The sequence below is a fragment of the Schistocerca piceifrons genome, chromosome 9, assembly GCF_021461385.2.
Source record: "Schistocerca piceifrons isolate TAMUIC-IGC-003096 chromosome 9, iqSchPice1.1, whole genome shotgun sequence".
Lineage (NCBI taxonomy): Eukaryota > Metazoa > Arthropoda > Insecta > Orthoptera > Acrididae > Schistocerca > Schistocerca piceifrons.
In genome coordinates this window covers 219,566,339-219,580,349 of record NC_060146.1, presented here as the reverse complement: position 1 = coordinate 219,580,349, position 14,011 = coordinate 219,566,339, and the positions used below count along the sequence as shown (strand labels likewise).

Genomic DNA, 14,011 nt, shown 5'->3' with positions numbered 1-14,011 from the left:
GTTGATAGACGAACCCGCTACAGTCTCCATTTCTTCCTTCAACTGTTTCAGCAGCATTACGCCTTGTGCTCGGTCGGCCACTACGGGGTCTATCGTCTAAACAACCCGTGGCTTCGAACTTCGAAATCATTCTCGCCACAGCTGCATTTGTCAATGGACCTTTACCCGTTCGAATCCTCTTCCTGTGGCGATAGGATCGTAACGCTGAACTAGGACATTCCCCATTCTGATAATACAGCTTCACTAAAAGCGCCTTTTCAGGTTACGTCAACATGCTGCGACTGCTGGCGCATCTGATTCTCTCTCTCATTAGAGCTCCTTTTATACACGATTGTCATGTGCGGTCACTGACTTTTCCTGTCCAGCGCCATCTGTTGGACATTTTGCGAACTTTTTTTGGTTCTTATAAAACCCCATGTCATTCCAAGCATGTGTGTCAATTTTTACCTCTCTATCTAAGTTATTCCGTGGTTTATTAAATTTTCAAATTTATACTGACTTTTTGATCACCCGGTATGTCTGCGATCCCGATTATTAAAAATCCACAGTTTTAACGCAGCAGATTGCCTATCTTCAAAACTGACCTTAGGCACTCCTTTACACGATCGCATAGATTTCGGGAAACCGTGCGGTTCTAGGCGCTGCAGTCTGGAACCGCGAGACCGCTACGGTCGCAGGTTCGAATCCTGCCTCGGGCATGGATGTGTGTGATGTCCTTAGGTTAGTTAGGTTTAACTAGTTCTAAGTTCTAGGGGACTGATGACCTCAGAAGTTGAGTCCCATAGTGCTCAGAGCCAGATTTCGGGAAAGCAGAACTGCGTCTCAGGAATAGAATTCAAAAGTTTCCTTTTGTCTCTCCAACGGCTTCTTCCTAGCGTATCCCGGAACTTGGACCCTGGCTTATACAGTAGCGACTGGACCCCGGGAAAAAGGTGCCACCATGAAACGGTGCGTCACATACTCTGTTGCGTAACGAATCAAAAATCAATAAAGATGTGTTCAAAGAAAACATTGAAAATTAAACTAAAGTCATCAACAAATGACACTGTTCTAGAGAAACGGCTAAACAGTTCACCCGTATCACGGTAAAGTCTTAACATAGCCCAGACTTCCAAAAATACGAAAATCTCATTGGATTACGCAGCAAAAGCAACAATAAAAGTATTATAAGACACACAACCGATAGAACGGAACCGCCAAATAAATCTGGAATATATGAATTTGGATGTGACAGCTGTGACAGAATATTCATTGCACAAACCGGAAACATTTTTCGGATTGGACTCACAGGACACAGGAAATCTAACTAAAATAATCAACGTGCATTCGCAATGCCTCTCATACACAACAAACACACGTTACGAAAAATTTCCGATGAACTCCAAAGATTATATCACGCAAAGAAAGGCAAGCGAATGAATATTATGTAACAAATCAAAATTTTTATTCATTTTAAAAATCAACCAGATACACGTATCAACGATCAAATTGAACTACAGGTCAGAAGGTACTCGGTAATTTTACTTGTATTCCACTTACACCTAATATAATCCAAAGTAGCAATTCTGCGCGTGTTCTCACGTCGTCATATAGAATTAGTCAATGTAGTTTTCCACACTAACGGTAAAGCTTATTCACACAAACTGAAATTTTACAGTTTCCATCTTCCTATTTTCTCTATCTTTTCGATAGCTCTACGTTTATTAGCTCATTTGTCTTTGCACACACGCGGAAGCGTGCAAACACACACACACACACACACACACACACACACACACACACACACACACACAGACACACATACATACAATTGCTACACCAAGAACAAATGCAGATGATACATCGGTATTCATTGTACAAATATATTATAGTAGAACTGACATGTGATTACATTTTCACGCAGTTTGGGTGCATAGATCCTGAGAAATCAGTACCCAGAACAACCACCTCTGGCTGTAATAACGGCATTGATACGCTGGCCGTTGAGTCAAACAGAGCTCGGATGGCGTGTACAGGTACAGCTGCCCATGCACCTTCAACACGATACCACAGTTCATCAAGAGTACTGACTGGCGTATTGTGACGAGCCAGTTGCTCGGCCACCATTGACCAGACGTTTTCAATTGGTGTGAGATCTGGAGAATGTGCTGGTCAGGACAGCAGTCGAACATTTTCTGTATCCAGAAAGGCCCGTACAGGACCTGCAACATGCGGTCGTGCGTTATCCTGCTGAAATGTAGGGTTTCGCAGGGATCGAATGAAGGGTAGAGCCACGGGTCGTAACACATCTGAAATGTAACGTCCACTGTTCAAAGTGCCGTCAATGCGAATAAGAGGTGGTCGCGACGTGTAACCAATGCCACCCCATACCATCACGCCGGGTGATACCGCAGTATGGCAATGACGAATACACGCTTCCAATGTGCGTTCACCGCGATGTCGCCAAACACGGATGCGACCATCATGATGCTGTAAACAGAACCTGGATTCATCCGAAAAAATGACGTTTTGCCATTCATGCACCCAGGTTCGTCGTTGAGTACACCATCGCAGGCGCTCCTGTCTATGATGCAGCGTCAAGGGTAACCGCAGCCATGGTCTCCGAGCTGATAGTCCATGCTGCTACAAACGTCGTCAAACTGTTCGCGCAGATGGTTGTTGTCTTGCAAACGTCCCCATCTGTTGACTCAGACGTGGCTGCAAGATCCGTTACAGCCATGCGGATAAGATGCCTGTCATCTCGACTGCTAATGATGCGAGGCCGTTGGGTTCCAGCACGGCGTTCCGTATTACCCTCCTGAACCCAGCGATTCGATATTCTGCTAACAGTCATTGGATCTTGACCAACGCGAGCAGCAATGTCGCGATACGATAAACCGCAATCGCGATAGGCTACAATCCGACCTTTATCAAAGTCGGAAACGTGATGGTACGCATTTATCCTCCTTACACGAGGCATCACAACAACGTTTCACCAGGCAACGCCGGTCAAATGCTGTTTGTGTATGAGAAATCGGTTGGAAACTTTATTCATGTCAGGACGCTGTAGGTGTCGCTACCGGCGCCAAACTTGTGCGAATGCTCTGAAAAGCTAATCATTTGCATATCACAGCATGTTCTTCCTGTCGGTTATATTTCGCGTCTGTAACACGTCATCTTCGTGGTGTAGCAATTTTAATGGCCAGTAGGGGGATATATATATTGTAACTGTTATACGCTCTCACTTTGGCTCTTTCCACACATCCTGTTTTATTTGCAAAAACTGTCGAAAGATCAAGAACCATTACACCTCAGTAAACCTAAACGAATAAAGTAGAAACAAAAAATCTCAAAAAAAATTGTCATTTTTACAAGCATGGCAACTTGTACAATTTTTATAGGTAACTATTCCTCCCTTAAAATACTTTGACATCATTGTATTCCTATTTGATAGCGGTAATGCAGTGTGTTTTTCAATACATCTGATCACTAGATAAAGGTTCAAAAAGTCGGAACCAGTGTAATTGATCCCTTGTTTGTAGATAAGAGCGCATTTTACTTTATTTCCAGTTTTGCTATTCCGCATACGTGAAGTGACTGCATCAGCGCTGCAGTATATCGTGACGTCAGCAAAGAGATATATAGCGAAAGTCCATATATTCTGGCGCAATCAAGTAATTGTTATTAATAAATATTTGCTAACAAAAGTTCCGTTTTGACACACAGGCATTAGGAGGAGTCTACGCGTAGTAAATTTTATTAATAAATAAATGAATAAGTTTCGCATAACCGAAGATTTACGATCTTAAACGAATTACACCGATTGCACGCTCAAACTACAGACTGTGCCCCATAGTCGGAAGTTGTAGAGAGGATGCCTTTCGATTTAGTCATAGACCATACTCTCGTATTGTTAACAGTTAACTTATAACCAGTGTGAACAAGTCCATTTTACGATGTTGCATAACTAAACGCACTATAATGGTATCCCGTGTAAAAATTATTTGCACAAAAAAAGAAACTTCTTCCCGCTTCATTACGTAAAACTTAGATAGTAATACTGCCATTTTCAGAATCCAACGGCGCTGCTACAGCTCAGCTATTAATTACGAGGAAGAATTCCTAGGCGGCGGCTCACTAAGGCAGTTCGAGGACGGACTGACTTAAATATCGCAAAATTCGGATGGGTAAACGTGCCAGTTATACTGTACGTCCCTTGTATCACCATCTACGGACTCACCGACTAAACTGAGACATTTCTGGAGGTTTAGTACGAGTGTGGAGAGGGGGGGGGGGGAGGGGGTGGGGGCTTCTTGGACCAGTTGTGAAACGAATAAGACGTTTAAATGAACAACAGCCTTATAGGAGAAAAAGGCGGCATCCTTCAGTAAGTACACTTGTAAGTAGGCTGTATAGGTTTTTTTATTGGTAACGCCACGTAGCGCTCTCTATGAAAATCACTGGCTGTGCTGTGCAGTCTGTGGCTGGTTTGCAATGTTGTTGGCTATTGTAGTGTTGGGCAGTTGGCTGTTAACAGCGCGTAGCGTTGTGCAGTTTGAGGTGAGCCGCCAGCAGTGGTGGATGTGGGGAGAGAAATGGCGGAGTTTTGAGAGTGAATGATCTGGACGTGTGTCCTGTCATTTCTGAATCCTGAGGCGAGCTGTTGCTGACCGATCGATCGATAATGCTTCCCTGTTCACTATTTGTTTCACTGTCTACGCTATTATTTGCCGCCCGCTCCATTTCCCTATGCAGAATTACCAAATTACTGCTTTGAATGTCTGTTAATTCATTACACAGCGGTGCTGATAAGCTACGCTCGTCGTCACTATTATTTCTCAGTTTACTTTGGAGCCTAGTGTTACGTTTTTCACACGCCATTATTGTCACAATATTTCACACGATAACACACAAAAGCACAATTTGAAGAGCAAAATAAGAAAACACATTAACATAGCACTGAAAATAATATCTAGTTAATTGCAAGCGCAGCTGCGAAATACTTGGTGCAAATCTACATGCATGCCACAACTGTTTTACTGTACAACAATGAAAGACTGGAACTACAAAGGAAATTCTCTCTATAAATACGCGCTAGCAATAAACAAAAGCTACACTAATTACACAAACTACAAGAAAAAATCAGAAGATTCCAGTGATGTATCCTCGGCTAAGGGTCGACATATGAAATGTCCCCTTAGAAAAATTAATGAATTATTGTGCTGATAAACCTCTTACATTATTTGATTTTCAAACAGCTGAGCAGAACTGATCGTACTCAGACATTTCGCTCTTTACCTAATCTGATCAACACTAAACTGACACACAATATTTTTAGCGCAACGCAATCTGACTTTCAAAAATACCTACAATAGAATGGCCCTGACTAACAATAACCTATACCTTTCACAAATCACTTACCTCACAAAAATCTTGGTTACTCGAACTACTGCAATACAGCGAGCGCCAATACTGCCAGCTAAATAAATGATTCTAACTACTGAAGTCACTAACTACTGATAGGCATAGTTAGCAAATGCGAGATTTTGATAGAGAACAAACAATATATTTACCTTAATAATGTTCAAAAATCATGATATATATGTATCAGTTCATGATATACAGTAATAAAAATTTACTGTCTCTGACGGGCACACGTCCTGATCGTCCGCTCTCAAAACTCCGCCATTACTCTCCCCACATCCACCACTGCTGGCGGCTCACCTCAAACTGCGCAACGCTACGCGCTGTTAACAGCCAACTGCCCAACACTACAATAGCCAACAACAACGCAAACCAGCCACAGACTGCACACAGCACAGCTAGTGATTTTCATACAGAGCGCTACGTGGCGTTACCAATAAAAAACCTATACAGCCTACTTACACACTGTTGTGGGGAAACTTAAGGACGATAGTAACTTGCACAAGACGTGTCATGGTCAAGCAACATATCTCGATGAAACTTGGGCAATACATTGAAAGAACTGCTACAGTATTGTACAGGAGGTAATACAAAAAAATAACAACGCAATGAGACGAGCAGAAATGACACTTTTATTCCAAGACAATGATTACACGGAAGTCACCGCGATTTGTGATGGTTCCTGGACAGTACAAAAGGCGGGACAGAGTGTGTGATCACGGAAATGCATGCTCTGCAACACGCTCCCATGCTGGTCGTTAAGGAGTTCTTCTGGAGTGACTTCCCATTTCGCCACAGCACCGGCCACACATGTGTATACTTTGTATAATGGTTCAAATGGCTCTGAGCACTATGGGACTTAACATCTGTGGTCATCAGTCCCCTAGAACTTAGAACTACTTAAACCTAACTAACCTAAGGACATCACACACATCCATGCCCGAAGCAGGATTCGAACCTGTGACCGTAGCGGTCACGCGGTTCCGGACTGAGCGCCTAGAACCGCGAGACCACTGCGGCCGGCATACTTTGCATATCTTGGATGTTGCGTACCTTATATGGTGCGCTGAAAAGGCGTCAGTTCCCATCCTGTTCACACGTACCAAGCCACACCGACGGATACATGGAGATCCCTGTCACGAACTGATGTGGATATTTATTGTGTCAGTTACTAAGCTGTAACTGCGTAACCCCTTTGATTTATGACCGTCGTTCAGTTGTATTGGCTACAAACGATGAAAATCTGTTTATGTACGGATGTCGTTATGTTAAGAAAGATTTTAACGGTGTGTAAAGTCATAATGGCACCAACACCAATCAAGAATCTTTTACGATTTGAAGATGGCTACATTGTTAGCCGAAACTAGTAATCAATCCAGATGAAGATTTCATGCGCGAGCTTGACTTGGTGGGTTTTTAGCCCCTAACATAAATTAAAAAAAAATTAAGTATAGTTATTATATCTGAATAAATGTGTCATTTCTGTTCGGCTCATTGCGTATTTCTTTCAGTTACCCCCTGCACTATACTGCAGCAGTTCTTTCTATGTATACTACAAGTTTCAACGAGTTATGTTTCTCGCCACTGACATACAATGGCAAGTTAATTTCGTCCTTAAGGTTTGCACAACAATGCGTATTGCTCCCGTACTCTCAACGAAGAAGATTCTGCGAGGAACTTAAAAGTGAAGGAATCAAACGTATTCCACTTCATTCGATACCAGAGTATCTCATTCTGAAGTTTTATTCAAAGACAGTGATAATTATGGGTGTATGAGGTGTGTAAAAGGTTATGCGGCTGCACAGGGCAGTTATAATTAATTCCTCTTTGTTTACTTTTTCAAAACATCAAAAATATTTGCAGTTACTCAGTTTATTAATTGATAAACTAACCATTCTCCCATTCTAAAATAAATTTCAGTATTGAAAGTTAATTATTTACTACTTTGACAGTAAAATAACTTTATATTACATCATATGTACGATGATCGTGGACTTCATAATGGTGTTACATTTTCATGTGAGGCGCCTCAAAAAACTAGTGTGGAAAGGATATAAAAACACCCTCACCGAAGATGACTTACGGAACACCGAAACTGCAGAAGGAACCAAGGAGATCGGGGAAGAGTTACAAAGGTAAGTCAACTAAGTAGAATAGTTTACTTTGCTGTCTCTGACAGAATTACAATGTCATCTGCGAACCTCAAAGTTTTTATTTCTTCTCCATGGATTTTAATACCTATTCCGAATTTTTCTTTTGTTTCCTTTAGTGCTCGCTCAAAATACAGATTGAATAACATCGGGGAGAGGCTACAACCCTGTCTCACTCCCTTCCCAACCACTGCTTCCCTTTCATGTCCCTCGACTCTTATAACTGCCATGTGGTTTCTGTACAAATTGTAAATACCCTTTCGCTCCCTGTATTTTACATCTGCCACCTTCAGAATTTGAAAGAGAGTATTCCAGTCAACATTGTCAAAAGCTTTTTCTAAGTCTACAAATGCTAGAAACGTAGGTTTGCGTTTCCTTAATCTATTTTCTAAGATAAGTCGTAGGGTCAGTATTGCCTCACGTGTTCCAACATTTCTACGGAATCCAAACTGATCTTCCCCGAGGTCGGCTTCTACCAGTTTTTCCATTCGTCTGTAAAGAATGTATTCGTGGATATTTTCTCGCCATGCATATTGTTCATCTCATTCAGACCATTTGTTTTAACAGCTACCTTTTTTCTACTTTATTGTTACATGAGAAGTTCTAGAGATTAATTCAGTAGGCAGAAATGTGTTGGTTGTCGGCTGTCTGAAGGAACTGGTCCGCGGAGGTGTCGGCGTCGCAGACCTCCGGCAGGGAACCCAGCCTAGCTCGGGCCGTGGCCAGGACGTACGCCCGAGACTTCTGCCTGCTGGCCGTACCACTCGTCATAGAGGCGGTCTTCCTAAGGTAAGTACCAGCACCAGAAGATCCGCAAGGCCCCAAATCGTGAAATAGACTACGCGAGACTCACAGAAGTAGCTTACAGTCGTAACAGATTGTCATCACGTGTCTGATGACTAGTGGATCGAGTGAAATCACACATAAAGGATCTGAAAGACGCTGCAAGAGATGTCAAGAGATCACATAATCTACTATTTCTCCGGACGTCAAGAGCGTACGAAGAGCGACTGTTGTTACAATTAACAATTTTTATAGGCATATGGCTGAATCCCTAGGTGTGATAAATTTCTAGTTGAGTAAACTACCAGCAGAAGTCCTATATTGACTATCATTCAGCTGCCAGACTCGTAGTCTAGCGTCAGGTGGTTTCCTGCAGCCTATTCCACTATTCCACTAAATACAGGGTGACAATTATTGAACTATATTAAATAAAATCGTCGTAAGTTCTGAACGGTTTGCGTTGTGGCGTTCAAACTCCACTGTTGGGGGCGGGGGACGATCGGAATTAGTATGCGCTGTACCGTTGGTTTAGCGACGAAGTCCGATTTCATTTGGATGGGTTCGATAGTAAGCAAAACTGGCGCATTCGGGGGACCCAGAATCCGCACAGGTGACTGTGCGGTGTGCAGTGTCCAGTCACGGAACAATCGGTGCGATATTCCTTGATGGCACAGTGACTACCGATCGGTAGCTATTGGATAATGATTTCATCCCAATTATCCAAAGTGTACAATTACAAATTTGTACAGAAACCAGATGGCAGTTATAAGAGTCGATGGGCATGAAAGCGAAGCAATGGTTGGGGATGGAGTGAGACAGGGTTGTGCCCTCTCCTCGATGTTATTCAATCTGTATATTGAGCAAGCAGTAAAGGAAACAAAAGAAAAATTCGGAGTTGATATTAAAATCCATGGAGAAGAAATAAAAACTTTGAGGTTCGCCGATGACACTGTAATTCTGTCAGAGACAGCAAAGGACTTGGAAGAGCAGTTGAACGGAATGGACAGTGTCTTGAAAGGAGGATATAAGATGAACATCAACTAAAGCAAAACGAGGATAACGGAATGTAGTCGAATTAAGTCGGGTGATGCTGAGGGAATCAGATTAGGAAATGAGACACTTAAAGTAGTAAAGGAGTTTTGCTATTTGGGGAGCAAAATAACTGATGATGGTCGAAGTAGAGAGGATATAAAAAGTAGACTGGCATTGGCAAGGAAAGCGTTTCTGAAGAAGAGAAATTTGTTAACATCGAGTATAGATTTAAGTGTCAGGAAGCCGTTTCTGAAAGTATTTGTATGGAGTGTAGCCATGTATGGAAGTGAAACATAGACGATAACTAGTTTGGACAAGAAGAGAATAGAAGCTTTCGAAATGTGGTGCTACAGAAGAATGCTGAAGATTAGATGGGTATATCACATAACTAATGTGGAGGTATTGAATAGAATTGCGGAGAAGAGGCGTTTGTGTCACAGCTTGACTAGAAGAAGGGGATGGTTGGTAGGACATGTTCTGAGGCACCAAGGGATCACAAATTTAGCATTGGAGGGCAGCGTGGAGTGTAAAAGTGGTAGAGGGAGACCGAGAGATGAATACACTAAGCAGATTCAGAAGCATGTAGGTTCCAGTAAGTACTGGGAGATTAAGAAGCTTGCACAGGATACAGTAGCATTGAGAGCTGCATCAAACCAGTCTCATCACTGAAGACCACAACAACAACAACAACATCCAAAGTGACCCTGATTTCGACAAGATGTGGTTCATGCAAGACAGAGCTCGACCACATCGAAGCAGGAGACTGTTTGATGTCCTGGAGGAGGAATTTGGAAATCGCATTTAAGCTCTGGGGTACCCAGAGGCCACTGGCATATTGGACGCCATATTCTCCGATCTGAACACATGCGACGCCCTTTTGTGGTGCTGTGTTAAAGACGAGATGTACAGAAATAACCCCAAAACCATTGCTGAGCTGGAAACAGCAATTAAGGAGGTCATCGACAGCATCGATGGTCCGACACTTCAGCGGGTCATGTAGAATTTCGCTATCCGTGCGCATCGCATCATCGCCAATGATGGCAGGCATAGCGAACAAGTCATAACCTAAATCCAAATATCTGTAGTGGCGTTTACATGTTGAATAAAGTGTCTGGCGGCCGTAGTTTCTAAGTAACGTATCTTTTTCTCGCATAGTTCAATAACTGTCACCCTGTACATGCTGGTCGTTAATACTGATAGAAGAGCACGGATAAAAAAATTATGAAATTTTACTTTGTCTATTGGGTGCGTGCAGTATAACAGGAAGAATACACGATTGAATTTCTGGACTATTTTGCGATAGACAGGCTGAGGAATGTAGTGCACAGTCTGAGTTAACGAGCACTTCGCTCTCTATTAAGTATGTGGCCGAAAGAGGCTGCCTTCCAGGAATTGTGAAACGAATCCTGTCGCCCAGGACCGCGTGCCACAATGAGATCAGATTCGCCACGAGATGGGGAAAGTCCACATGTTTCTATTGTGCTGAATGAGGCAGGCTGATGAAGCCTAAGCTCTGTAGTGAGCGAGTGAGACAGGCGAGAACGTACACCATAGGGAAACTCCGTAGGAGCTGTTTGTGCCCACGGAGACGTTGTTGTTGTTGTGGTCTTCAGTCCTGAGACTGGTTTGATGCAGCTCTCCATGCTACTCTATCCTGTGCAAGCTTCTTCATCTCCCAGTACCTACTGCAACCTACATCCTTCTGAATCTGCTTAGTGTATTCATCTCTTGGTCTCCCTCTACGATTTTTACCCTCCATGCTGCCCTCCAACGCTAAATTTGTGATCCCTTGATGCCTCAAAACATGCCCTACCAACCGATCCCTTCTTCTAGTCAAGTTGTGCCACAAACTTCTCTTCTCCCCAATTCTATTCAACACCTCCTCGTTAGTTATGTGATCTACCCATCTAATCTTCAGCATTCTTCTGTAGCACCACATTTTGAAAGCTTCTATTCTCTTCTTGTCCAAACTATTTATCGTCCATGTTTCACTTCCATACATGGCTACACTCCATACAAATACTTTCAGAAACGACTTCCTGACACTTAAATCTATACTCGATGTTAACAAATTTCTCTTCTTCAGAAATGATTTCCTTGCCATTGCCAGTCTACATTTTATATCCTCTCTACTTCGACCATCATCAGTTATTTTGCTCCCCAAAGAGCAAAACTCCTTTACTACTTTAAGTGTCTCATTTCCTAATCTAATTCCCTCAGCATCATCCGATTTAATTTGACTACATTCCAGGGAGACGCAGCAGTGTTAAATATGGCGGACCTAAGATCGGCCATAAACGGGAACATTTATGAAAGCTATTTAACTCTGTAGTAATGCAGGGAATGAAGCCATAGTAATTTTAATCTGTCATCCTCCATAAATTTTCATCATGATCCCAATAAAACTTGAATATTGATCATATCTATAATAGTTTAGGATTTACTGTTAAAGTGAAATTAACAAGTTTTGTAACAAAGACCTGAATGCTAAAATCTGAACGCTTTGGCCAATCTTAACGATCGACATTTCACATAAAAGGGCATCATTAAAATGACAAATGTCATAAATATCAACTCTGTAACTTCATTTGTTTAAAAGATATATTAAATTTAAATTATCGGTATTTCCAGTTAAGTATGAGATCATCATTTCCTTCGCACACAACACATTGAACGATGACAGCGTGACACCTTATTGAAGCATTAGGTAATAGGATATTTGTTGTAAAGTTTAGTGCATAATAGTTACTTTTGTTCTTTGTTTATCTATCAGAAAGCACATTGGTGCAAGGCTACTGGGCGTGACATTCAAAGTTAAGAAGGAAATTGTTTGGTTTTATGTAAAAAGAATTTAACGTTTCTTATGTACATCTACATCTACATCCATAGTCCGCAAGCCACCTGGCGGTGTGTGGCGGAGGGTACTTTGAGTACCCCTACCGGTTCTCCTATTCCAGTCTCGTATTGTTCGTGGAAAGAAAGATTGTCGGTATGCCTCTGTGTGGGCTCTAATCTCTCTGATTTTATCCTCATGGTCTCTTAGCGAGATATATGTAGGAGGGAGCAATATACTGCTTGACTCCTCCGTGAAGGTATGTTCTCGAAACTTCACCAAAAGCTCGTACCGAGCTACTGAGCGTCTCTCCTGCAGAGTCTTCCACTGGAGTTTATCTATCATCTTCGTAACGCTTTCGCGATTACTAAATGATCCTGTAACGAAGCGCGCTTCTCTCCGTTGGATCTTCTCTATCTCTTCTATCAACCCTATCTGGTACGTAACCCAAACTGGTGAGCAGTATTCAAACAGTGGGGGAACAAGTGTACTGTAACCTACTTCCTTTTTTTCCGGATTGCATCTCCTTAGGATTCTTCCAATGAATCTCAGTCTGGCATCTGCTTTACCGACGATAAAATTTATATGGTCATTCCATTTCAGATCACTCCTAATGCCTACTCCCAGATAATTTATGGAATTAACTGCTTCCAGTTGCTGACCTGCTATATTGTAGCTAAGTGATAAATTATCTTTCTTTCTATGTATTCGCAGCACATTACACTTGTCTACATTGAAATTCAATTGTCATTCCCTGCACCATGCGTCAATTCGTTGCAGATCCTCCTGCATTTCAGTACAATTTTCCATTGTTACAACCTCTCGATATACTACAGCATCATCCGCAAAAATCCTCAGTGAACTTCCGATGTTATCCATAAGGTCATTTATGTATATCTTGAATAGCAACGGTCCTACGACACTCCCCTGCGGCACACCTGAAATCACTCTTACTTCGGAAGACTTCTCTCCACTGAGAATGACATGCTGCGTTCTGTTATCTAGGAACCCTTCAATCCAATCACACAATTGGTCTGATAGTCCATAAGCTCTTACTTTGTTCATTAAACGACTGTGGGGAACGGTATCGAATTGATATTATTGTTACTTCACTTAGAACGTGGAAGTTGTCAAGCTTTGATTATTTAAACATGTTAAAATGTAAAATAACGTAAAATAAGCTGTAGCCAATCAGATGGACGGCTTCAGGGAAGGGAACTGCACTAGTCAGTTGAGCGACGATGTTCGGCACGCGGCCAAAGTGAACAGTGGTGGTGCAGACGCGAAAGCGGACAGTTCTGGTCTAGACCCCAAAGGGTACAGTTCACACAGTGACGCGAAAGCGAACCGTCGGTCTTTAGGTAGCTAGGAAGTGAAACGACTTACAGTGCGTTTAAAAGTAGTTGCGACTTTTGACGTTTGACACAGCGGCGGGGATGTAATGCCGTTGCCCAGGTAACACCAATGGCGAGCCGGCTTTCCCTACCAGCTGTTCAGTTGTTGAAGCGCAGATGTTGCCACGCCGTGGGTAAACAGTACGATTTTGTGTTGCGAATCAGAGACACGTACGTTCATTAGCTCTCGTTGTACAGTGGTATTTTCTGCCCTTGAAGTGCTCTGCAGTGGTCGGGTATTGTGAACGAGCGTTTCGTGTTGGCGCTGCATTAATAACAAACAGTGCAGTACGTCTGAAAACACAAGATTCACAATAAAAGTGAACGTTCAGGAACACAATCACTGGCTCTGAAAATAATGTTTTTCTGCAAAATATTCCTCTAAATTCGACAATAATAATGGACATTGTGCCGAA

At 42.4% G+C, this 14,011-nt stretch overlaps 1 protein-coding gene across 1 annotated transcript in view; it reads left to right on the top strand.

Moving 5' to 3' along the window:
• Positions 1-7,386: 7,386 nt before the first annotated feature.
• The window catches only part of LOC124716877 (ATP-binding cassette subfamily C member 4-like), a 193,344-nt gene continuing 186,719 nt past the window's right edge, over positions 7,387-14,011 (top strand). The window contains exons 1-2 of the mRNA XM_047243429.1: positions 7,387-7,538; positions 8,208-8,342. Coding sequence (XP_047099385.1) covers positions 7,387-7,538; positions 8,208-8,342 — 287 coding nt within the window. The remainder of the gene's footprint in view (positions 7,539-8,207; positions 8,343-14,011) is intronic.